The sequence below is a fragment of the Antedon mediterranea genome, chromosome 8 (assembly GCF_964355755.1).
Source record: "Antedon mediterranea chromosome 8, ecAntMedi1.1, whole genome shotgun sequence".
In the NCBI taxonomy this organism is placed as follows: domain Eukaryota; kingdom Metazoa; phylum Echinodermata; class Crinoidea; order Comatulida; family Antedonidae; genus Antedon; species Antedon mediterranea.
Genome location: NC_092677.1, coordinates 9,463,014 through 9,491,008, shown reverse-complemented (window position 1 = coordinate 9,491,008; position 27,995 = coordinate 9,463,014). Strand labels below are relative to the sequence as shown.

The 27,995-nt window shown below is 33.8% G+C and overlaps 1 protein-coding gene across 4 annotated transcripts; it reads right to left on the bottom strand.

Annotated features, from left to right (window-relative positions):
• Positions 1-10: 10 nt before the first annotated feature.
• On the bottom strand, positions 11-27,995 carry LOC140056246 (uncharacterized). 4 transcript variants are annotated; one of them, XM_072101546.1, is made up of 11 exons: positions 27,656-27,995; positions 11,154-11,242; positions 9,305-9,502; positions 7,059-7,239; positions 5,071-5,153; positions 4,676-4,783; positions 4,352-4,412; positions 3,088-3,234; positions 2,515-2,826; positions 2,159-2,375; positions 11-1,323 (listed from the first exon to the last, which is right to left on the bottom strand). In XM_072101546.1, the coding sequence occupies exons 3-11, from the start codon at positions 9,497-9,499 to the stop codon at positions 714-716; spliced, it is 1,914 nt and encodes a 637-aa protein (XP_071957647.1). In that variant the 5' UTR covers positions 9,500-9,502; positions 11,154-11,242; positions 27,656-27,995; the 3' UTR covers positions 11-713. The 4 variants fall into 4 exon arrangements, with proteins under 4 accessions (XP_071957647.1, XP_071957648.1, XP_071957649.1 ...); XM_072101547.1 differs by lacking the exon at positions 27,656-27,995 and adding an exon at positions 18,821-18,846; XM_072101548.1 differs by lacking the exon at positions 27,656-27,995 and adding an exon at positions 12,593-12,635.

Here is a 27,995-nt window from a genome sequence, read left to right as displayed (position 1 = left end):
AATGCGAACATTTTCTTGCAAAATGTAATTGTTTTAATTCGTTTAAAATATTCCCTTATTTGCGTATCCCTCATTTACATAATTTATTCAGCATAAATTGATCATCAAACTTCATTTGTATTGACTATGGTATGTTTGTTTTAAATATACAGCATCTATATACAAATGTACATTGTTATAAGGGGAAATTAAATACAAAGAACATAGATAAAACACGTTTTATATATGGTATTTTACAATATTTAGTTGAAAGGTTCCCCTACTGTGTATCACTATTGACTAAGCGCGGTCCATACATTTGTTTAAGGAATCAAACACAAATAAATTCCTATGTACTGCAACGTTTTATACCAGCCGCCATTTTAAATTTTTTTTTTTGCAATGGCAGTGTTTTGCCAGTGTATAAACAATTATATAGTTAACCTAGACAAAGGTGATTCACTCTTCTCTGTCTGTCTGGACACAATTAGCTAGTACTAAATATAATAAGTAAGTACTAAATAATTTATTGAGTTGTTCTAATTAAATTTACACCATCAGTACTATTTACACGTTTTTTATCCCACACTCAAATACCAGGAACCTAAAACATTTACAACCTGACTATAGAGATATTGTAGAGTTCCCTACAAACAACATTTGCTTTGCTCTTAAATTCTGAGCATAGGGCCTACAAATATATAGTATGAACAGATTAAATTCACTAAGTGTATCTAAGGCGTTAGCTGCGTTATTACATGTTGTTGAACATGCGTATTGTTACTGGGGGTAACTGGTTGACTTCCGTTGTTGTATGCATCATATGGACGGTATTGTGGGTAATACCCATTTGCGTACTGGACATTCGAGTTATCAGAGACAAACTGCTGATCATCATTCGAATATAAAAGATGTTTCATCTTTACACCAGTAGGAGTTTGGTCAGAAAGATTCTTTTTATCAACTGCTTCGATGTTTTCATTGGCAGAAACCGGTTGGATAATGATAGAAAGCAGACAATCATCCAACACGAGTCCATTATCAGCAGACGATGACGCGTCTTCGTCCAGAACCGCGCACGGTGGTTGCCACTTTTGAGCAACGCTGAAGAAAATCTCCGGTTTCTGAATCGGCATACGGCTGCCGGACAAATAGTCTTCTTTGTACCACTGGTAGAAGTCGCAATCGAATTTGTTGTAATCAAAGATTTTAAATCTTTTCTCCTTCTCTAATGTGATTACTGATTGGCCGATATGGAACTGCGTACTCTGACAGAAAACCTTGCCTTTGCAATGCCGTGTCACGTATAACGAACGATCTGACTGGTCATATTCAAAAATCAAACTATAAGATAAACAAAGTTAATAATACATTTAATTATATAGTAATTTCGTCCTGGAATGCATTGATTCAAATCTCCTAATAGGCCTATGCTTTGTTGTTGGCGATCAAAAATGAATCAATCAATTTGTCTATATTTGACTAAGAGCATACTGTTGTGAAAGTCGCCTGCCTTATCGATTATTGAACAGGTACAATGACTTTCTATTAGGAGAATTATAGTAATTAGTAGTACAACAGAGGTTAATAATAATGTTAATTTATTAATATATAATTATATAACCCGTATTCGCACCGTCAACGTTTTTCGGTGGTTTAACTATTACGTCACAAACTAATACTGATACAAACAATTGTTCTGCTTTGATATTTTTTTTCAAACAAACAAATTATGCCTAAAAAATTAATCTACTGCTGAAAAACCAAATCAATTTGAATTTTCACTTTTTTTTGTAATGTGTAAAGCTTGGTTCAGACGCAACGCAACGGCGTTGACACAACGAGTTGACCAATCACAATCGACAGTGTCGATGTGACCTATTAACGAACTGAACTTCAATTCATAGCTAAAAATAATAAAACCCCACTCGAATGTTGTGTGAACGAATGTTTCTTGTAACAACATAGATATCTTTTTCGCGGTTTGTGACGGAGCAGGTGTGAATACGGGCTTACGACGCGGCACCAAAGAATACGAAGAAACAAACTCAACGAATATCTGCTCATGTTCACAACCTACTGTAAATTGGCGTTGAGAACGCAACTTGGTTTGAGGATGTTCTTTGGTGACGCGTCGTGCAATTGCTATAATGCATTTCTACGTGTGATATTAAATTACCCCTTAAGCATGCTGTCAATAACTGTGTTAGTGTGCTCCTTCTGTTTCTCTGACGGTTTTAGTACCTTATATTCCACCGTTTGACTGTCTGGTAACTCAATTGGCGTCAGAAGCTCCAGGCCTGGCAGCATAGTCTTGGAATAGATACAACAGTCTCCAACTCTTTTGTCGATTACTGTCTCGCCCCTGTAACGAACCTTTATATCCATTTCTTTCTCTGATGGAAAAAACAGAAAAACATCATTAAATATATTTGGTTATGGGGACCAAACTGTTTGGTTCAATGCAAAAAAACAACAACACCACAATAAAACAATAAAGAAAATAAGGGTAGTAGTTCTGCGTGCAAGTCATACCTGTTTTCATGATCATGTTGTCTTCTCTGACGGGCACCGTTGTACCTGGCCATATATCATCAACTGCTCGCATACCGCCACTGTACGGTACCATCGCGTTATGCGTTTGCTGGTGGTAGGTTTGGTTGTACGCCGGTGATGACGTCATTCCGACTGCCGTGGTCGGTGCGCATCCTTGCGCCTGCGTTGTGTACACGTTGTTCGTCTGGTGTTGGTAACCGCCGCCGTACGTTCTGGATTGAAGGCTGGTCATGGTCGGTTGTGAGGCTATGATCCCGCCTTGTGTGTAGTTGAATTGAGTTAGTTGATTGTCTGTAACGTAAATACAGGAAACATTTACTTATAGAAATACCTCTGACATTGACCAAGTAATTTAGAACGAACCAATAAGATTACAACTAATACATCTATTAATTTTCAATTATATTATGTTTACTACTGACCCAGATGATTGTGTTACATTTCGGCTACCAATTTTCTTTTTTACTTGATTGCATTTGTGTACAGTACTTGCATTGCTAGTTTTTTAACGGTAAGCTACCTGTGTAGGACTATTTTTTAAATAAAGCTTACTTTGATACTGCGGTTCAGGGTCCATGTTGGGTGACGACGAACCAGCACTCATCTGGTCATAATCACTCATGTAAGGGTCTAGTCTAGGTGTTATGACGTCATTGACATCCTCAATATTTAGTCCACCAACAGAAGTCGGAGAAAACACTGTAATATAACGTAAATGAAGATAATAATCAACATTTTTGTTGACTGTTTAATTTCAAAATGTTTTACTATTTTTAAGAAACTATGTATTATATGTATGTTGTAATGTTTTATGCTGGACCTTTTGAAAATCAACAATGTCCCCTTTGTGGGACAACGTTGATATTTTTATCCAGTGAAAATATGTTTATAAATGAATAAAACAATAATCATTATCTAAAATGATAATTATACCACTTTTACATCGCTAACAAAATGCGTGTTGATGCCCCCAGTGTGTCAACTACGGACCTTTGCTACTGTAGGCGATGTGAAAGGGGTACATGGTTGTATATCAGTGTGTATCCAGAACACAATACCAGGCCTATGTCATAACCACGAATGATGAAATTGATGATTATATAATATTAACTAACATTTATAACACGTACATTCTACTAAAGCGTGGTTCCCACTAGCGACGCAACGCAAGGACGTAACGCAACGCAAGTGAATTGACCAATCACAAGCGATGGCTTATTCGCTTGTGATTGCTAACTGTCTATAATTTCGCTTGTCATTGGTCAACGCGCTTGCGTTGCGTTTACGTCATTGCGTTACGTTCTACTGGGAACCAAGCTTAATGGTGCAGCGCATCAATAATGTTTCGTAGAAAGTCAGGGGTCACCGGTTCGCATCACGAACAAGGGAGATATTTGTAAAGGACCTGTCCTTTGATTAGGCCTACTTGTGATCAGATTGTTAGTTTTATTAATGTTCTAGATGAGAGTGAGAGAGTCACAGGTTTGCATCACAAAAAAGAATGCTTTTCTTAATAGACATTTCAATGAATGATAATATTGTTAGTTGGTTTACTACGTGACTAGAACGGCCTGTCCGTTTCCCTTGATCACTGTGAGAACGAGTTGCATTCACAATACTAGACATAACGGAAGGAAACTACACCAAGGACATACACATTTATATATTAATTTCAAAAAGGATTAATACCTAACAGGGCAATAAGGACAAAATGTCATGGAATTTTAAATTTAGGGCGTATTGTCTGCTGATGTTGTAGGGTGAGGTATTGAACATGAATTGGAGTAAAAATTTTTGACCGGTTCGTGTCCCTTACCTTGGCTAATTTGTGGCTGGAAATCGTAAAATATATCGTTCGAGTTACCGGGTGGTGTCATCTGCAAAAAAGTAACACATGCATTTATTAATTAATTACACAATTAATATTTAACCATGTTAACGTTTAAAAAGTTAAAATCATGTGGAATATAAACACCTATATTTTAAATTCAGCATTGAATTTTACCGTTTAAAATAAAAAATCAATGACGTTACTTATGCTCGCTGGCTAAAATAATAATAATAATAATAATAATAATAATAATAATAATACAGTAATAATAATAATAATGACGTCATCACGATTCGATAGCGGTCTTACCTGGTCTATTCCGGGCATTATATAGCTAGTTGGGTAACCCGTATGTACATTATTAGGCCTGTTGTAACCCATGCTATGGCGCATTTGGGAGAGTCGGCTTGGATGTTGCTGTAAAATGAAATTAATAATAATTATTATGAAAATTAATAATAATTATTATGAATGATGATAATTATTAATAAATAATAATAATCTTTCTGGACTACATTGGAAATAATTCTTGTAATTGTCGGCTTCCGGGTTATCCCGATATTCTTTTCAATGTATTTGAATTAAGGAAATAGGCCTATATCAAATAAAGTAATTAAATAATTAATCAATCAATGATGATAATGATACAATAATGAAGATGAGATGATAATAACGATAAAAATAAAAGCATAAAATATACGTACATTTGTTTGATCAAGTCTTTGGTACGGATGATACACCTGGGATCGACATCCGTTATTACGCTGAGTTAGCGGCATTGAAGACGCTACAAATATATAAAGTAAAAAAAAAAATATAAGTAAAGCATCTCGACTTAAATCGCATAGCATAGCAACACATCATATATACATTTTTTTTTACTCTCACAAAAGAGGACAGAAATAGATACATGGTCATTTTAGCACTTTGTGTGACTAAGTGGGCGGCGTTACTGGTAAGAAGATACCCGATCAATATTGTCTGCCAAACGTACTGGTAGTTTTGGCACTAGGCCTACAGCTCAGCAGAAGTCTCGGCGAAGAATGCAAGACGCGTGGTCGGTTAGGGCACACGCTGTGCCACTGCGCTCCACCCGTCTGGTAGTCAGACCTATGTGGATAGTTTTTGGTAATGTTTTATTTATAGATGTTTACATTTGACAACGGAAAAATACTACGTGAGTTGGTAAATAAACCAAAACAATATAGTACTTTAGTAAAATGCGTGTAAATTGGAGAAGCTGGGCTTGTGGCATTATATGGTATTGGCGTATGCATAGCTATGCGCGTTAAAGCACTTTATCTAAACACGTCCACAACTTAATTTACATATTGACATACACTGCGTAAAACGCAATATACACGCGTAATCCGCGATATAAACGTTTAAAACGCAATATAAACGCGTGGAAAAAGAATTTAAAAAAAAATGTTTTAGTGGTACGGTTCACTACATCACTACACCATTTTACTGTCGTTTGTGCGGCACGGGGCTACGCGTCATAAATATGCTATGTCTGATCAAGAAACGTAATGTATTTACTCATTTTAATAAAATTAATAGTGATTTCGGAGACTTGAAAAGCAATCTTGGGTGTTATATTTTGTGTTGGTTTAAAAACCAACTATGAAGCCCATGTGTATATCATTTCAGTTATTTTAGGTTTGTTTATTCATAATTGTGGTTGGCAATATAGTCTGTAGTTGGCGAACAAGAGCCAGGTAATCTCCCTGTTGGCCTAACTCGATGACCACTTTGTCGATATTTCAAACAATAAAGACTAGCTTTATTACCTAGTATTACCTGCAGTTTGAACTCAAAATAACAAAATCATCCAAACTTTGCCAAATATTTTCAAAAAATAAATCAGTTCAACATCATCATCCACTCGAGTTCAACAAATAAATTAGAACCTTAGAAGCTTAAACGAATTTTTAATTTTGTTTTAAATTGTATATAGATTTTGTTGATAAGTAATTGTATCGGTAATATGCCACGGCACCTTTTGCTCTCTCTCTCTGCCTTCACACGCTTGTTATCTAATTTAAAATTGATCAACCTTAATTTTAATAGGTCAAAAATATGGTTGGTTGCGCATCGTGACCCCCTAATTATTGGTGATTATAATGTCAGGCCTTTCTTTTTACTGTAATTTATTATCTGTCAAAATGGTTGGTCCGCACATTGGCACTATTGGTAATTATAATATCATATATATAGATCTTTCTTTTTACTGTGATTTTATTAACCTTATGTGAATTTGTAGTTATTTTTTTATCGCATTATTCTCCAAGCGAAAAATACAACATGAAATATGTTTGTTGGTAGCTTATTACAGTAACTGTTCGACCTCAGCGGGTTACATTTCTCGTAAATAAAACCATGTTATGTCTGATCAGTTGTGGTTATTCTCTTTACCCTCAAGAAAATTGTTTTTAAAATGAATGAAAATTACATATACCTAAATATCACTCTTTGATTTGTTAATTAAGTGGACGCGTCGACGCGCGCTTATTAACGAATGATGATTGGCCAAACACATTTTTTGTTTTAACTAACACGTATACGAACATAAGATATTGTCGGTGCAAATAAAAGACTCAACATTCGACGCGTGCGTTCAAAACCTGATGAAAATCGGAATTCTCTACGCGCGCGTACAATTTAGGTTTGTTATTTTATATGCACTTACGTTTCTTCTGTCTGGGTAGGAGCCTGTAAACCCTGTATGGTTCTGGTATGTCAAGCTGCGTTTTATCTTGCACCTCTTCGATGTCGGGCAGTTTGTTCAAAGCTGTTCGTAGTCTGGTTTTCCAGACAGCTGGTTCAGGTTCCATGGTGATTTTATACTTGCCAGTGTGTAGAGACCATTCCTGGAAAACAATTAAAAGACGTGATATAACTAACCTATTTTAGCATTACGTCTATTTAAAGAACCTTCATTCCACGGGTACCTCTAGTAACCACTGATAAATCCCATTGACGTTTACTTGTTCTGTACTGTGTTATCTTAGTAGTGTATCAAACACATTTCTAATTTTAGTACTGTGTTTATGAATATTAGACATAGTGGTGATAGGTATAGAGTTAATTTTTGTTTGTTTAATCTATGTGTAATAAAATATATTATTAGTTTATAAGAGGATGTTTTGATTATGTAATGTTGTACTAGGCCTAAATATATCAATGAATGACTGTTTGCTTCAGTTATAGTTTCGATTATTAATGATTAATTATTAATATCATTATGTTTTTATTCATATTAATATTATGTCATTCTTATATACAAGTTAATCCAATTATATAAGCCTAATCATCCTCCTAATATTACTTAATTTGGCCACTTTAACCAAATTAATGAAGGTCATGACAACGTTTAGCGCTAACAACCCGGATTCTCAAAAACTACTATGAGGTAAGACTCCGCAAGGACGATTATATAATACAGTGTCTATACGATTCCCGGTAGTGCACCCACAATTAAATCCATGAAGGTACGGGTCTACGCAATTCATTAGTATACCTGAGCTAATACAAACAGTGCCATTGTTTTGTCACTAATTTATCAATAAAAGTGACATAACGCTGTAAATAATGCGAATTGTACTTAGGTTTGACTACTTAACCCTTTTTTCCTAAGTTCAGGTAATTTAAGTATAAATTCACCCTGGTTCGTTTAGTAAGGGGATACATCTATATGTTACTCATTCACCGGGAATGTCACGCTATTCTTTTATAGACACCAACACGCACCAACTTGGTGAACTTTACTGAGCAGAAAAAATTATTTTAAGGTATTTAATTACAGAGGAATAATAACTGACACCTACTGTTTTACGCGGGGTCCTTTGGGTTCAGTACGTATAAAGTGTTAATGAAAATTCCGCGCGTAATAATACCACCGGGACTACACAATCTGCGTAACCTTACCACCGGGAGCACCACACAACAACCCGAACATTGTTACAATTAAATCGTATTCAGATTTTACGGAAATTAACTAAAAATCGTTGGACTTTTCACCCTAAAATGTATTATAACAGGCTTGATGCAACCGGATAGGAATTTTAACATAATAATTTGGAAGGTAAAAACATTTTTACAAGAAACAAACGTGATATAAACAACCTAACCTGATGTATCGTATATGTCAATGGTTTTGACATACATACATTAAACTAAAATGAAATAATGTTCAAACTTCAACAAGATTTCAGATAATGTTATAAATAATATCAAATGTCACGGGCTAGATTTATGATCTTATTTTTAACTGGTATAGTTGTTACATTTAAAAACCAGACTCTTTAAATAATGCAATATTTGACAACATTAAATCACTTATTATTACATTTACGTGTTTGACTGTTCATGAAATACATAAATAAACATATTACATAAAATGCCTTTTTTCGGAAGTACGAGACTCCTATTCAATGATACCTCTATTAAGAGACCACAAAGGTGGTTGAATATAACGAATGTATAAATACCCATACAGGATATTTGACAAAAGGACGGTCAAATTTCTATAGCGACTGAGGTAGGCCTATATGTCTGTTGTCGCGGGCTCCTGTAGTTAAACTTAAAAATTGATACGTTTGTAAACAAAAGTATATATAAAACAGCAACATTTTTTTTATAGTTTCAAGGTTAGTATTTTTCATGGTTTTCACAAGCGCCTTGAGCACTTTGTGGATATGTGCGCTTTATAAATCTTATTATCTTATCTTATGGTCATCGATGATGGGCCTAACAACAGTATCCCAAAACAGAATAAACATGTTGTAAAGCGTTTTTTGAATAAAAGTGCATCTATGTTTCAAATTAGGCGTAAACAAACTTACGTTTACATTGCTTTGTTAGAAAAGAATTCCGGAAGATGTGTACCGGTACAATATAAAGAGATACAGAATAACATTTAAGGAGACAAATTACCTTAAAGATCCGGGAATCTTCTTCAGGATCGTAATCTTGTTTGCCTGCATGCTTCCATGGGATCTTAAACATCAGCTTTTCTTCATCCATCCATTCTAGGCCTTTGATTGTCCCGCTGTTGATCTTATGCACCAGCCACGGCCTCAAGCGCTGGCGACCGTTCGTGTTTCCATATGCTTCAGGTGTCTTAGACATGATCTAGATTTTAAAACCATTCAAAGTTTATAGATTCAAATTATAATAAGGGCAAGTGCTCTGATACTGGTATATTGTCCTATTTATTTTATAGTAGAAAAACCAATCAATGTTGTTATATCAAAAAGAGGCATTGATGATGCTTATCACAAAAAGGAACAAATCATTTTTAGAAATAACTATCGAAAAGATAAAATAAATTATACTGGTAGGTAACCATTCACAACGAGTGTACATTAGCTTAATAATAAAGGATCAAAACGAACTTTGACCTATATTTTAGTCTTAAAGTGATAAATTGCTACGAAAATCAATACAGTAAACAAAGAATGAGTGTTGATAGAAGTATGAGAGAAAAACGTTTCGTTCTGAGCTGCCCTATATTTGCACCTAAAAAGTTCAATTACAGTTTGATTGAATAGATTCGTACTTATGAACTGATTAAAATGTAATTTATAGGTAAAGTGTCAAGTTTACCTCGAATTTCCTCAATTGCAAACCTTGGATTTATCAAAACACGGAAGGTAATTTTGGTACCTCTACTAACAAGAAGTTTATTTTGAAATTTATTTCACTTTCAATGAGTAATAAACGAAAATCGCAACAATTTTATCAGTAAAATCATTTGATATGATTATCTAACAGACCAGCCGAGGTAAATCAATAATCGATCACATCAATAATCGATCACATCGATATGCAAGCCAAAAGTTTCAAAGAAAAAATACAAATATAACAATATAAACAAAATCAAAGACAACAAATTAAATATTTTAATTATTAATACAAAACTTTTAAGCATGGCAGTGTGTAGACAAAGGCCTATATTTCCTTAAAATCCAAACTTATATATTATCATGATTAATTATGAACTTGTGGCATGTTATGCAAAAAAACTTTTAAAACCATAAGTTTTTGTTTAGCTCGATGGAAGTTTTTAAAGTTCAAATTCTTTAATAAGATTTGCTTTCTTAAAGTCAAATACATTACAATCAATATATTTATTAGTTTATAAATTCAAAGGCAAATTACTGAGGAAAAAAATCAGTGGCTGGATTTCAATGGAGATACACAATTAAATAAGCAACACGATAAAGTAAGCCAGTAAAATTAGCAGAGCATTCGGGCAACACTAGTCCTTCAGCAGTGCATTATTATTCCATACTTACTATATTTATTTTAAAATACATTATACAATTATCTTTCTATGATACGGGCTTGCAATGTGTAAAGGTATAAACATGTTACTGGTTGATAATCGCAATGATTTCACAAGAATTGGACAAAAAAATCTTATGATGAAATTTTAAACCTTGCACAAATAATTCAATCTGAACTTAAACTAAAGAATAATAGCGCTTTAATAAAACAGCTCAATAAAGTAAAAGGAAAACATATGTATTAATGTAAGTATGTCATGCTTGTGCTCAATGAAGCCAATATGGAACAATTATGCGGGAATAATCGAATAAGCAAATATCCCAAAAAATATTTAAAGGAAAAACATTGAGAAAATCTTCTTCCAATGTACAAGGTTGTATTCGATATCGAAGTTCAATGCAAAAGATATATAAAAGTGTAATTGCAAAAAGTTGCAAGAAATGCAACATACATTAAATAGGCCTAATGAACAAAAAACAAATGATTAGCTTACTTGATGTCCGTTACGAGGTTTAGAAACTTGCAGGAAATATGCACCGTTTACGAAATCGTATACAATGATGATTGGTTTCTCAACACCTTCTGAAAGAGATATTGATGATAGACCAGATTGATAGTAAATGATGCAAATTACTTACCTTCGTCTAACTTATAAACACAGTCCTAAACTTAGAACAAAGTCACTAAACTACCAAACCCATTACCGATTCAACCATTTTGTTAAAGGGGGTAGATCACAACGTACAACTTTCATAATTATTCTTATCTAATGTTATAACCAAGAGAACAAAAAAACATATTTATAAAATAAAAATAAACATCCTATTTAATTAAAATTGTGATAATTATTAACTAAAATAAAAGATAAAATTATTAATATTTACTTTAGCTACCTAAAAATGAACTATTCCGGATATTATGTTACACTTGAAGATCTCGTATACCATTTCCATTATGGTTCTAAGCAAACTGCTTTTTACCTTTTTGATTGGTTATTCACTTCCCATATCGCAGTTAGACACTGGTTACTTCAGCCAATAGGAATGCATATTGTGATAGTCTGCTTGTGTAGTGACGGGGAACCCCATGACTCATGTTTATATTAAGAACCTTGGCTCAGAATGGACTTGGAGGTTAGACCTACTTACGTTATACCGTAGCCTACACCTGAACTGTTATTATAGTGGAAGTAAAGTATCTGTCTGGTTATCCCTGGAATTTAAAGGAAGACGCCCATTAACTAATCTAATCTTAACTTCGAAGAAAGTTATTAAACATTTAGAAACAAAGAACAATTTATACTAAAATCAAGATAAAATCAAATATTTATGATTGTATGTTTAATTAGTTCGTATTCTATTCTGTAGTGTTCGAAGCGTAACATCAATTACACACTGGAAAAACACTCTTTCTATGCTCATATGATAATATATATAATTATATACTAATATTTCGTAAACGATCGAAGGGCTTCTGGTATGAGATCTTAGATGTTTAATTCTCCGCGTTCTACCAGATAACATCCTAATGTTGTAAACGATTCTTAATAATAATAATAGTTATTCGTCAAAAGTTCTTAAGAGTAGGTTTTGCATTTCATCTTGCCAGGAGCAAGTAATAGGCATGAGCCCAAACAGAAAACTGCTCTTACTCCATCATTAGATCCCATATTTATATAGTAATCAACCTATCTACGCCACAGCAGGAATAGTATATGAAGGGTTACACCCGAAAATCAGTGCAAGTAAACACATAAATAGCATACACAATAAACACATTAGACGTCCTATTAATGTTCCCTTAATACGGCGGTTTCCTCTGAATAGTGGGAGACCCAAACGAGGGACTCTACTGTATTCCTATCATACTTTATTCTCATCGAAGGTGCTGATGGGTGATAACAACCATACGAAAATTTAAAAGGAAGCTTACCACACAAACCTGTGATCCGTCTCTGAAGAATAAGCCTACCACTATATTTGTCCAACAATCAAATAGTACAAATTTCATCATTTGTTGTTATTTTATACGCTACTACAGTAATTCATAAAAAGATTACGGTTTTTTACCTATGTACTGTAAATAGATAAATCGATAACAAGGGAAATCCCGTTACATCTACTCGGCGGCTAGGCTTACGGGAAATGCACTTGACTGCGTTTTAGAATTGTATAGCCGGAATTTCCAGGCCATCATGGTGTGTAAGCCGCGGATAACTGAACAGTGTCTAACGGTGAACTTGACATTTTAACTATTACAATACAGAAATAAATAGTTTCTATTCAGAAAACCACATACAATATTTGAAATGCACAAGTAAAATCTACAGTACCATTAACGCATAAAGGATAACAGCTTAGGCTATTTTAATTAATTATGATTAAACGCTAATAGACTTTTACACGGTCTTCCTCAATAGGCTGTTCAAACCAATTGCAATCCATTGATTTACGTATTCATTATACATCCACTGTTATTCAATATATTGAGGTATTTATTACAACAAAGTGTATAAAATAGATGCCAGCCAAAGGCTGAATAATTTCGATACAGTACATTCAAATGCTAAAGTAATGTTAAAAAAAAAATGTCTTTTAAAAATCAATAAATGGCTGAAATAGTCAAAGACGTCAGTTAAAACTTAAAAATATGTTTTGTTTGTCATTTTTCAAACACAAAGTATAAATGAACTGAAATAAAGGTACAAGTTGTACATAAGTAGGCCTACAATATAAGTGAAATACAAACATTTGGACGGAGACTAAGTTTGAGAACAAACTTTACAGCACGAACAAAATATTTTGTAAAAACAACCAAATTTACACGATCCGTAAGCATCATCAATTGGCCCCTAAATTGAGAAGGGAGCTTGTTTACTGATTGCGAACACAAAAACAAAAACAGAAAAATATATTTCGTATTACGGATGTATCAAGCCTACTCTAAATGAGGGTGGATCGGGAAACGTCCATTATGTTAGAGTTTATTGCATTTTAATACAAAGATTCTTTTCTTCTCATGCCCTACGATTGGGTTATAAAGTGTCCGCGTGGGAAGGTATTCAAACAATAACATTCTATATATGGATTTTGTACATATACGTACTTGGTTGAATTTACACATCAGTGGGACGCAGCGCAATGACGTAGGCGCAACGCAATTGAATTGACCAATCAGTCAAATTACTTGTGTGGGAACACACTAGGCCAAAGTAGACGCGTATTGTTGTTTTTTATCTTTTTTCTTTGAAGGAACTAAACATTATATGAATAGTTTGGTTAGTTTTCTATGAACAAACAGTATCAATCGGACAGGTGGACTAAAAACACTGCGGTCGGGCTACTAGTACTTACATTACCGTAATAATACAATCAGGGTGAACATCTCCCTGATATGTACTCGAGTACAGCTTCGGCTGAATAGACCACGCTCGTGAAATATTGTTGACATAAATAAATAAATAATACATTAATTAGACCAAACCGATAGAGTATTCATAAAATACACATACTAAAACATAGTCATACTCCATTCAATTAAGCTTATAAATATTCATTAGATTAAGTGATATGGTAGTGGAATTGTCTTTATTTTCTTAATTTGTACAAATACGAACCACAGACACACAATTGAGACTCTATGTCCTATAACCAAAGCCTGTCTGTAGTCATACGAAAGTCCGCTTTCACTTATATTTTTGCTGGTCATCACCCGCGACATTTCTCAAAACTGGTCTACTTCAATTCAAGCTCAAGCCTGCAAAATCACATCTTATTTACCAATTATTCAGCAATTAGTAACTTTCAACAGATGCCAGAAAACTATCTACATTTTTAGACAGATTTTGCGGGCGCTATTTCTAAAAGGCATGGTTGCCGTACCTCTCTTCCCCAAAGTAGAAATCTGTGTGTGTTTGTTGTATCGTTTCAACTGTCGTAAAAGTGAAAAAAAATTATATATATATAGGCCTACAAAAAAGTAAGAAGAGCGTTCGTTTATTAAATACAACCGGCAACACGGTTGGTTTTTTTTTTGTAGGCCTAGATATCGACATATTTCGTAAACAACATACGGAAAGGCGTATTTGCGAAGTGGTCACCTGACTGCGAAGTGGTCACCTGACTGTATTAAAGGCCCACGACCATCTCGTGATAATTTGTAAGTTATATATAATATATTACAGGATCTCAATTTCAAGGAGGATCTAAACGGTAGCTTACAAAAACCAAGTGAACACGAATGACAGTGGTATTTTAGGATTATTACCTCCCGATAGTGCATAAAATAGGGCTAGGCCGTTGCCACTGGACATTTTGCTACCCGGGTTGTCTTCAGTGCCACCCGGTCCCTTGCCATTTGGTCGTAAAACACCCAGATATTTTGCTACCTTAGGTCTTTTGCCACCTGAAGTGAATCTTTTTTCACCGTGTTTTCTGCTTCAATTACTTCAATTAATAATTGTTCACTTTCTAAAAAAACATATTAATTTTGTTTTGACTCAATAATTTTGCTTATTATTAAGTCAGTTTTAAAAATAACCTCACGTATTATATTTTTTTTGTATTTTTTTCTAAATCTTACATTCCATATAATAAATTACAACCATTTATTATTTGAATTGGTCAGAATAGCGTATGTTTTCAACATTTCAAGCCATTTATGTGTTTGACAATAAAGTTTCTTGAATTGAATTAAATAAAATTTGTTTGACCGATTATTCACGTTGGGTCGAGTTAAGAGATCTTTTTTGAACTTCGATTTTGAATTTTATTCTTAATTATCAGAAACAAATTTAGAGAGTTAGTGTATTTGAAAAAAAAAAATGGTATGGTAATGGTAATATCCTTCATGATTTTAGAACAAACAGTGTGGAAACTAACTCTAGAGGCATTCAGTTAGACTGCTCAATAACTGCTCGTTATCTTAAAATGAAAGCCCCTTTCACACAGAGCTGCAAGACGGTAATATTGCGGTAATAAGATTGTGAAAATTCTCTGATTCAGCAAATTCCTTATCCTGCATATTAAACAAATTGGGTTTCAGTGTTCAGTTCTCCTAGCCCTGGATTTCGACAAAAACCTTTGATTCGGGATAAAACGGGAAATCCTGGAAGGTTCCCTTTTACTTGGCCTTTTCAAGGAACATAAATGTATTTTGGGAAGTGAAACCTTCCCGATATATTCCCATTTTTATTCAGTCCCGTGCGGAAATATTGCAATGCTTTGCAAAGATAATAATGTTTGTTTATCATCAGGTTATTCCATCAACAACCCGGACCAAGTACATCAAACGAAGACAGAATCGATCTTCTTTGATGGCAACATTGTCTTCTTTTTATTTATAGACAGTGTAGTAAAGTTGTATGTTAATCTGTTAATCCGTTCAAAAGTGAAACTTTTTCTCCTGAATCTAGTATCGGTCTAAATAAATTACTAAATAAAAAAGCAAGATTGAGTATAGGATTTAAGGAGAAGCATGTAAAACTAAAAAAATTTTAATAATAATAATAATTATAATTATAAATTGACTTTTCCATATATAGAATCTTTGGCGCGTAGAAAATATGTCCAGTTTGTAATGACCATAAGGACATAGGTAAATCTAAAATGAAAAAAAAAAAAAAACCTACACAAAAACAAATAAATAACGAAATATCCACAAAGTAAGTTTTTGAATATTAACTCAACCAAACGTATCAGGAGAACTAAAGAGCATCTTTCATACGCATCATCCAACAGCGAGAAACGCGCCAATATAGAATGGATAAACTATTAGGCTTAGGGAGTGGAGTAAAAGAGTCATGAGTTATGCCTACAATCCTAGCACAATGTCAGGATTGAACACTGAACCTTGTGATTAGAAAGGTATGATCATGTATATGGACCATATGAAACACTACATAGTCCACAGTGGTCGCTTTCGGACACCGACCTCTCGCAACAAACGGTACTTTCTCACATTCCTTCCACAAGTCATTCAACTTTTTAATAACAATTTTAAACGTAATTGACGATTTGTAAAAAGTTTATTGTTACATTTTTACTCATGTTTTGTGGCGTTTTTACCTTTTATATTGTTATACATTTTTACATATATTTAAAAACGATCAATGCATTTCCGAAAGGATTAATAAAAGAGAATTTGAAGCACACAGTATACTATAAACAATATTATTTATTATTATTTATCATTATTATTATTATTACAGTAATTATCTTACAAATTGTTTGTTAAAGAGACGAATTGAAGAGGGAATAAAGGAGTTGTTAAACTGAAGAGAAACGAGATTTCTCCCTAGCATGTCTAATGTATAAATGTGTTTACGGCCTTGCACCAATTAGATTAATAAATGAAATTGAATTGATTCGCGATATTCACACCCACTTAACACGTGGAGTAGAAAATTTGAATGTAACCATACCTAAATACACCCTTAGTAAAATGAATTCGTCCTTTAAAGTTGCAGGCGCAAAAAATATGGAACAGTTTACCAATTAATATTAAATCGGCACCAACAATTACGTCCTTTAAGGCTAGATACAAATCTCATTTCTTTTCATAAAAACTGTATTATATTTAATTAAGTTTCTCTTTTGTATATTTTGATTAAGACAGGACCACAATGTAAAACAGATACACTGTTATCTGATTGTTTTATCCTGTATAAATATATTCTTTTTATTATTATTATTATTATTATTATTATAACAATATTTTAATTTTTTTCGATTTCTTTATTAAAATAAAAATTACCAATTTAAAACCGAGATCTGAGAAAATATGACCAAATTATTAAGGTCTTTTAAATTAATTATGATGGTGTTTGTTGATAGGCTTATACAAAATTGTCACATTCAACTATACAGTATTGTTGAAATGTTTTTATAAGGTTTTCCCCCACACACCCACATCCGGGTTATCAATACACTTTACAAAAGGATCGCAAAACAAGAGTGAGTGGGATGTGCAATGTATAATAGACAACAAAGTTGCATTTATTGTATAAAAACAATAATAAGTTGTATTATTCACGATAATAAGTATTATTAAATGTTTCTATTTGATTTTTATGCGGTTAAACTTATTTGAACTTTGAAAAACGGAAATGATTCCATAAGTAATGCTCTATATATTTTTAAACTGGACTTATGACGTCATCGTTTGGCCAGGGTCCAACTAATATCGACAGCTGATCCGATTATATGCCTAGAAAACAGTAGTAACACTTGTTTACAGTAACCTAATTGAACATTAGTAATATATGTCACTAAAACAATAGGTAGTGTTCTAGTTCACTTTCTATGTTTCAATATAGTTTTTCTTAATTTTAAAATCACATACTTTGAATTAACATGGTTGGTATTAAAATAAATCTCACGAAAAACAAAAATAGAAATATGCATTATGTTTGGAAATAAAGAGGCACATTTTATGAAACTCAAATCATGCTTTACAGAGGGCATTCCTACTTCTTCATGTACAGTAAAGATGTTTGGAAAAAGTGCAGATTGAGTTATTTCAATTCAATTCCAGACATTGTTTGTAGTCCCTCTACAAAATAAAAAGTAACACGTACAAGACGACAACATAATGAAAAAAAATCAGCGTGGATGAAGAGTGAACTTTATGCCTATCCCAAAATGTACATATTCTGCAAACAAGGTAGGTAGGGGACGGTAAGCAAATTGTAAGGGATGGAAAATCGTGGCATTTTAAACCTCGATAACGGATGCGCTTCCCAAGTAGAAATAATTATTGTATATATACGGTCATACATTATCATGGTGAAGTATTATACAGTAGGACAAGTTATCGCAAATTCCAATCGATGCCATGTATTAATAGAACTGTCGCTTTTCATTGGTCAACTAGCTCGCTTGCGTTGCGTCTACGTACTTGCGTTGCGTCTACGTACTTGCGTTGCGTCTCTAGTGGGAAAAGTATTTCAAACAGAAAATAGTAGTAGTAGCTCTACTAGTAGTTCTTGTGTAGAGACTGCAAATGTAGATGTTATGACGTCAGTGCATAAAAAGTCGTTTTTTAGTTACGCATGACAAGAATCCCCCGCAATATTGCTGTCTGTTACGCACGCACGTGATCCTTAATTCTCTAGAGGAGAGGAGTTTCTATAATGTTGAGGAGTTTAAAAGTGGTACATACGTCAAATTATAAAAGGTGAATTCAAAAGAGACACGAGCGGTTATCCACAAACAACAGTAGAACACATACAACAGTCATTGGGTTTTTCAAGTAGTTCCGGCAGCAGGTTCCATCAGAATCAATTCACCATATAGACCGCTTCAAGTTCATAGCTTTTGACGTCATCAGAAGAATAACGGAAAGCGTCATCGCTGAGTTCCCACGTGGATATATCTTCCCTGCATATCGATATAAAGGAAAAACAAAGGCAAAATAATGATCTATAATATGGATTGATTAGTCATCGATAATCGTGACTCATCATCGACGGAAAAAATATGAATGACAAATTTAAGACGTCAATAACCAGACCCTAGGAAAAAACATGTGGTTTCAAAACCATCAGAACAAACAATAATTAAATGTATGGTTATACGGCATAACCTTCGACTTGTGGTGATCACTAGTTCAAGTCTAGGCCTACACTTGCCTTGACCATGAACCGTACAGCTCAGACTATGTATACTTTCAATACTCTTCGAGTACCAGGCTAATGTTAATTCCCCAGCCTTAATAATTTACCCCGCGCGCTCATCCCACCATAGGTTTGTATACCTCCATGGCACACCATAAACGTCGCCTTATTGCAAGAGACTAACTGTGGAATGAGAAACATGAATGGGGAAGATTATGGAAGGAGGACATGTGTTTTGATGCAATGAATCAACTAAGCAAACGCAGAACGTTATACAGTGAACACCTACGCCACCCAACCCAACTCCCCTTAATAGTGGTGTCGCTGCTGAAGGCGTTCGTATCGTTATAGTTTCGCGCGAAAATGTCCCCTTAAATGGGTGTCACAAAGGAAGTTTTTCCCTCTCATAGTGTCAAACAGTTATACCGGTATGGAAACATCTCCTAGACCGGAAATAGGTTAAATAGTCGTGACCCCCATCCCCTCCCCCCTCAAAAAAGATGGTTGGTTATGTGCACGTCCACGGATATGCGCAATTTACCAATAAAGCAAAGGATCGAAAAATAGATATTGTAGGTAAAAGTTTGATGATGTGCGTTCATGGATGGGAGAAATCAATTGGATACTTCCAGGTCCTGAAAATGGATGTCCACAATTTAGCCAATCAAATAACAATCGCAAAAACATTATATGACCTACAATAAAAGAGATAGTTCAATTTCAGACAAAATATGTTGGGAAATACGTACGTTTACTTTAAAAGATTTTTTTTTAATGAATTCTTTTTTATTTTGCTTAAAAAATTAAAGCGAACATTTTTCAACATATTAAACACAAAAATAAACTTGTTACAAAATAATTTTTTTATGAAGAAGGTCAACAAGCAATTCCCATCGTATATTAAATATAAACACATGACTAACTGGAGAGGAAATGACTTCCTAATGGAGCTATTCTTAGCCTAGCAAACACAACGGTACATTATTATAACACGGTGATCGTCAAGGTCTATTTTAACCTAGAAATGCGTATAAATATTGTTTGAAATATTTATAATTAGGGCCTATGGACCCAGTTGGATTATTAAATACGGTAATTAGATCTTCAAACGAAAAAAAAAAATATGTTTATAATTATTCGTTAATGCTGGAAAATGAATACGTCTATGGATCCTTAGTTACCGTATTTTTCCTGTTGAGTTGGTTTCACATTTACCGCTAAACTCGTTAGTTAGGAACCAACTTGATGTCCGGGTAAATAACTAAGTCTGAATAGACCTTATCTCTCAACGCTTCTTGGATTTGGGAAGATTCTGTTAAGTGTCGGTAATAGACCTATACTAGAAAATATAATTGATAACAATAAACATGTGTGTATTTTGGGTACAGCGAAATATCAAGTTCAAGTTTATTGTTTCACACAATACAATATGAACAGAAACATAAATTAATAAATACAATTGTGTGAGGAGGACGCATTAAGCCAAGGCTTTAAGTTTGGTCCTCCAAATAAGTAATATATTTAATTATTTAATTTAAGTGAGAGAACAAAAAACACTTCTTTCTTTCGTCAAATTGAAAAATAATTTTTTTTTAAAGGCACAAAAAAGAAAAAAAAAACAGTCTTAAGGCAATTGTGAATTACTAATGTTCTAAATAGTTTGAAATAAGTGTTTGTTTGTATTTTGTTTTAAATGAATTTATGATGGTTATTGCTTTTAGATTGAGCGGTAAGTTGTTCCATATATACGGTCTATTGTAAATAAAAGATGTTCTTCTAAGTAATATGGTATGCTTTTCGTATATTAGATTTTTTGCAGTTGAAGATCTGGTGTTGTAAGAATGATTAAAATTTTGAAAATAGGAGTGAAATTGAGTTGGTAATTTATTATGATTTAGGCGGAACATGAATAAAGCTGTTTGGAGTTATATATTTAAAGTATTGAGCGAAGAAAGTGGTTTAGTGTGAGATTTTGGAGGTGCTCCCGAACAGATTCTGATAGCCTTTTTTTGTAATTTAAAGAGAGAATTAATTTTCGTGTTATCAGAATCTGTCCAGCAGGGGCAGCATCATCCAGTAAATTTCGTATCCGGATATTCACCCCCTGGACATTTACCCCCCGGACAACTACCCCCCGGACAACCACCACCTGGACCACTACCCCCTTAGGACAACTACCCCTTTAGGACAACTACCCCCCGGACAAATACCCCCCGGACAACTACCCCCTTAGGACAACAACCCCCTTAGGACAACTACCCCCTGGACAACTACCCCCCGGACAATTACCCCCTAGGAACAATTACCCCCCGGACAATTACCCCCCGGACAATTACCCCCCGGACAATTACCACCCAGAAAACTATCCCTTTAGAACACCCTAACCACCCAGACCATTCAACAACCTGATTCTGCAACAGTGTATAATAGGAATTAATAACTATATTTTAATTCGTTACTTTGACGAATTACTATTCATTATTGTAAACAAAAGTAAAAGATTGAAAATAAATATAGCCTGGTATAAACTGAAGATTGTCACACATGATCATAGGATAGTCGAACGTATTATATAGTACTCCCTGTATTTACTGTAAAGACTGGGTTCGCTAATAATAATAATAATTTTTTCGTCAGGACAATGCTTCGATAACCACTGGTCTTAAAAGAATTAATTTTTGTCTCAAATTTGTCATATATGTATTTTTGTACACTTGAAGAATAATATCACTTTTGATATTTGACCTCAATGTTCACTCACCGAATAAACGTCGATCTTTAAATAAATTCCCCTCAAATAAACGGTGACCATGTCACTCCCATGAAACATCATATGGAATAATCGGCGTCTATTTCCATTAGATTATACCCCCTCCCATTGAATAAACAACTTTCTTCCAATAAATGTCCACCTAAAAACCACCTAAACAATAAACAGCCCAGGCCGTTTTTTCAATAAATACGGTACTTTAAATCTAGCGCATCTAGGGTCTAGCGTGCTGTTAAACAGAATAATCGGTTAAAAACGGGTGTTTCGAAACTAGAGACCAGAGACCAGAGACCCAATACGAAAAGGGAGACCTAAATATACGAAAAGGGAGACCCACGTACGAAAAGGGAGACCCCACTATACGAAAAGGGAGACCCCACTATACGAAAAGGGAGACCCTAATATACGAAAAGGGAGACCTAAATATACGAAAAGGGAGACCCAGTTATACGAAAGGGAGACCCAAATATACAAAATGGGAGACCCAAATATACGAAAAGGGAGACCCACTATAAGAAAAGAGAGACCCCACTATAAGAAAAGGGAGACCCCACTATACGAAAAGAAAGACCACACTATACGAAAAGGGAGACCCTAATATACGAAAAGGGAGACCCAAATATAGGTCTCCCTTTTCGTATTGGGTCTCGTGTCAGGTCTCTGGTCTCGGGTCTCTATTTTCGAAACACCCGTTAAAAACAGATGATTTCATTTTTACAGAAACCGGTCCTATATATTTGTCTACTTTTGGATGGGGGGGGGGGGGGGTAGTTGATCGGGGGGTAGTTGACCGGGGGGTAGTTACCCGGGGGGTAGTTATCCTAAGGGGGTAGTTGTCCTAAGGGGGTGGTTTTCCGGGGGGTAGTTGTCCGGGGGGTTGTTATCCTAAGGGGGTAGTTGTCCTAAGGGGGTAGTTGTCCGGGGGGTAGTTGTCCTAAGGGGGTAGTTGTCCGGGTGGTAAACATCCGGGGGGTAACTGTCTAGGGGGTAGGTGTCCTAGAACCAGTAAATTTATCTACAGTTGTAGCCCAAGCAGCATTGCAGTATGATAAATAGGGTAAAATAAGAGTATTATACAGATGTTTAAAGGAAGTATGTATTTCAATTTACTTAATATTCCAACGTTTCTCGAGATTATTTCAGTTAAATATGTTATGTTAAATATAGTACTTTATCTAGAATTTTTTAGGCCTATAATTCTTTCTTTTTACCTCTGTATTCAAAGGGAATCCCCATCTACATGGCATTCCCCCTCTGTATCCAAATACAAAACTAATATTGATAATAAAGATAATCAATGCCAATTCTAGGCCTAGTACAAATACATAAATGATTTGATAAGATTGTCAAATTAACTAAGGAGCAATACCCAAATACACTTCGCTTATCAAGAAATCGGTTTGGCTATAACCACAGTCTGAGCGTTTCATCATTTTCCTTTGCCTTCGTGACGGAACTGATTTGAAGTCGCAGGTGCGTCGCTTGTTAACAGGGCCTAAACGGCGTATATTTGAGTTTCGATAACTGTTAAAAAATATATTAATAATTATTATGAATTGGTAGCAAATCAACTGAGCAAATATTCTTTGTGAGGCATTGGCGATAACGCCGGAGACATCCAGGAAACTGTGTGTAAAATTAGGCGATCAATATCCTATTACGTACGTTCTGTAGGCCTAGCGTATCGTAAAAGTGAAGATGAACAGTGTCTATACTGCAGGTGCAATATGCAGGAACTGCAATGTAAACATTCTTTTGTCGGCTGTTAGTGATGAGATGTTTTAAAAGGGGAAATTAGCACATACCAGTTAAACAATCACTTTCTTAATTGGCTTTAAATGTCATAAATGTCTTGTTTAATCAAATATTGTTACGAAATTAAATCCTTTTTAATAGATTTTGAATGATAGGCCTATGGACAAATTATATCGCACAAAGAATGAACTCGGAACGAATCCCGGGAATTCTGAAAAGAGTTGTATAAATGGCACAATAACACCCGGTTGCCCGGTTGGGAGTCGTTTGCAAGCTTTCGTTTCGGGATTAAACAGACGAATGAGATTCTGGCGGTTGCGATTCCTCGTCTGCTGTCCCAAAACAATCGAATGTCCCACATTTGGCGAAAACATATTTAAAGAAATAAGTAAGAGTACTCTACATATAGGCTACCGTATTAAATACAACATTAACTTTCCGATCGTATTAAAAAAATAGTTGTATTAAAATACGGCAATATGTAAGTTTTTGTCCGGGCTTTAGTAGGTGTTTTTAGTGAAGTGTTTTTTGGTGTGATATTATAATCGATTTGATAGTTTACTGGTGTATCTGGACCGCCTCCAGAAATATATAGGCCTAAATGGTCCTCGATTATTGTAGTAATGTATGTTATTCGTAATTGTCATATTGTCATATATTTCGTGTATACACGCCCTGGGATGCAGCGAAAACAAAGTGGCTGAATCTTTACTTTTTTCTAGTTGCATAGCTTTCATATTTGAAAAGGAACAATCACGATAAGGTATACTGACCGAACTGTTTCGATAAAATCGTATAAAAGATAAAAGAAAATACAAGAAAATGACTGGAAAAAAAAAATCAGAATAACAAGGGAATATTATATTTGGATGAAGTGTAAAATCATTCATATTGATCATTTGAGAATGAAATGAATAAAATAGTGGTTAACGCCACAAAAGAGAAGAAAAAAAACTGGTGAAACGTGATATAGGCTTAATGTTTAAATCAAACGCACTGAAACAACTTTAAGAACATTCTTTAAAAGGGTTTTGTGTAAAAAGTTATTATTTCAATATTTGTTACAAATGTTAAGCCACCTGTTACGGCATTTATTTATTTTTAATAAGGCGTGGTAATGATTATAATACAACGCTGAAACATCTTGACTTACACTTTTAATATTTATTTAATAGTTTTTTATAAATTAATGCTAAGTCTCCTGATTTTTGGAAATTTGGATGTTTGAATAAAATAAACTACGTGATGTTTAAATGAAACACTGAAACCGCTTTTAAAAGATTCTGTTGTGAACAATGTTTTTTTACAAACAAGGTAAAAACATAAAAACAAATATTAATATCATCGGTATTATTTCAATATACCCTATGTATCTTGAACTCTTTTTTTTGCATGTTAGATCTATTTGGAATAAAATGGTTAAATGTTATAACAATACGTAAATAGAATGTTTATTCTACAAACAAGGTAAATACTACTAAAAATTTGAAATTGTGAGTTATTTAGAAGTTCTTTGCCTTGGTTTTACATGTTAGATGTATTTTGAATAAAATAAGGCGTGAATATGTTTACATGCTCTTTAAACGTTTATGTGTTACAACAATACAGATACAGTATAATGTTTATTTTACAAACAAGGTAAATATCACCAAAAAATGTGAAATCGTGAGAAATTAGTTATCAGTTATTTAGAAGTTCTTTGTCCTCTTGGTTTTAATGATTCCAAACGCGATAAAGTACAAATAAAAACAATCTGAAACTGAAAATGAGACTTGATATTGCTTTGTAAATTTCATTTTTATTAACCAAAATAATATACGATTCTTCTTATTTTCATTTCCATAGAAAATGTAAAAGATGCTTTCTAATTTCCTCCTTTCGATGTCCAATTATGGAGATATTTGCATAAAGGTAAACACACAACTCATCCAGGCAAAACCTTTATACGGACATTTTACATTACCTTATATGGGCAATGACGATAAATATCGTTATGTATTTATAGGAGAAAGTAATACATTTATGATAATCTATAATATACAGTATAAGTATAATAATAATAGTACAGTATAATATACAGTAAGTCAGTTTCGGACTGTACAACCGTATATAGAAAGGTGTGGGACTTTACTCGCAATTACCATTGTTTTCTGAGTATTTGAGAGAGTTGCATTTTATTTAATAAAGCATTGTTTATACTATCAAACTTTATATGACACAAAAATGTGATGTGCCCATATATGGACATGATGATGTCATATCACTACTATATTTGGACATATCACTACTATATTTGGGTACATCACATCACATCAGACAGAGCTTTACTTGAATGCTTCATGCCCCTTGATAGTCTGTCCGAAAATGATAACCTTGATACATCGCATTAGAACAGTACGGTGTGGTTTTTACAAATACTACATGAAATATAATTATATAAAGTGAATAGGACCTACTACTACTTTCACATTGAACCCGGATTCCGTATAGAACGTGACACCAAATGGAGAACCCACAGGAACGAATCTGTACACTCGGATACGTACCTTAAATTTGTACAATTTAATAACTAATTATTGTCTGACTTATTGTCAATTTGAACGCAAGTAAAGATGTATTGTTCCATGAAAATGAAAAAAAAAATAGTTATGAATTAAAAATTATAAAATTATAAGAATCAATTTTACGTTGGATAATGCGCATCATGCGTATTTAAAAAAAAACATTTTAGATGGATGGATATAACTATATATATATATATATATATAAACAAATCAGGCAAAGAACAGTAATTCTAAACCGCCCGGTGATATACTGAAATTTAATTAATTAATTTGAAACGATAATATATATATATACAGTATATATATTTGAAATTTATAGTTTAATTTTAACTTTATTTTGTATAATTATTTCGGAATGCGATATCATAGCTGATATTTTGCAACATTTTCTTTTCGAGTAATATCTTTCTGGAACTCAGCTGGAAGTCCAATATGCGTTAGCACTCCAAAATCTAAGGTTTCTTTATTTTTTCTTAAATGTTTTCGAAAGTAAAAACATTTTGACATACATCCGTTAAAATGTGCCCTGTATTTTGAATATCTTATTTTCTTAATCACTAACAGTCGCTTAATAATGTCTACAGTAATACATTTTGTCATATGCTCATTTTTGGCTAAGGGAAAGTGTTTTAATGTTACCAAAACGGTGTTAATGCTAGTAACTAAAATCACTTCAGTTCAGCTTATGGGCTTATTCTGAGAATTTTAAATTGGATTCAGTGTTAATTATCTTTAATTGCATTTTACAATGTAATTGTATTATTCTTAATTTGTAATAATACATCAAGTAAGATTTTATGTAACACACTTAAGCCTATGTAACACACTTAAGTTGCTCTATGTAACACACTTAAGTTACGATGTAACACGAAAAGAAACGTCATATATGTAACAAGTACGTTACAAAAAACAAAAATACACGTACTCATGTTAGTTGCTCTAACGTAACAGAAAAATACACGTAAAGACGATCGTTTGAAAACGATCAAGTTGAAATGATAACGATAGCGAGTACCTTTTCCTGTAAATCGGTAACATTTTAATGTTTACGTAGAAGATTGCCGATTATTGTTAACGATAGCATCGAATAACGTCGCTAGGAAAACAGGCTTACATAACGTAATAAGTTACTGTACGTAAGTTGTTCTGCAACTCGAAAGTATTAGACACTGGCTGCTTGGTTTTATCATCTTCATCAAATAGGATTCGAACAAAGGCCTCGCGATTGGTAACCACAATATCTGGTAACCACAAATGTTGCAAACTTTATTACACATAATATGAATTAATACCTGATAATTTCAGATGACCTTTTGTGGTTAAACTCTCTGCATAATGAAACAACGTGTAACGACATCATATTCAGTTGAATTTTCCATTGAACATCAGTATAGTTTTCAGCATTACCATCAAGTGATCTGCAAGATGAACACTTTTTGAATAATTCCCAAATAGTATTATACATCCATGAACATAAACTAAAACAAGATATGCAAGGTAACATTGCAATAATATGTCCAGGTTGTATATTAAATCCAAAAATAGTGATGAAACACACATATTCACTGCAACACAAATTCCCGCAGACATATTCCACGTACGATTGGATTATTTAGTAGGCATACACCGTAA

What these genes read in the sequence shown, in the direction of transcription:
- LOC140056246 (XM_072101546.1), bottom strand. Translation starts at nt 9,499, where the DNA reads ATGTCTAAGACACCTGAAGCATATGGAAACACGAACGGTCGCCAGCGC. An exon ending in AAAGACTTGATCAAACAAAT is followed by an intron (nt 4,784 to 5,070) that starts GTACGTATATTT and finishes TTCATTTTACAG; the next exon opens with CAACATCCAAGCCGACTCTC. An exon ending in TAATGCCCGGAATAGACCAG is followed by an intron (nt 4,413 to 4,675) that starts GTAAGACCGCTA and finishes ACTTTTTTGCAG; the next exon opens with ATGACACCACCCGGTAACTC.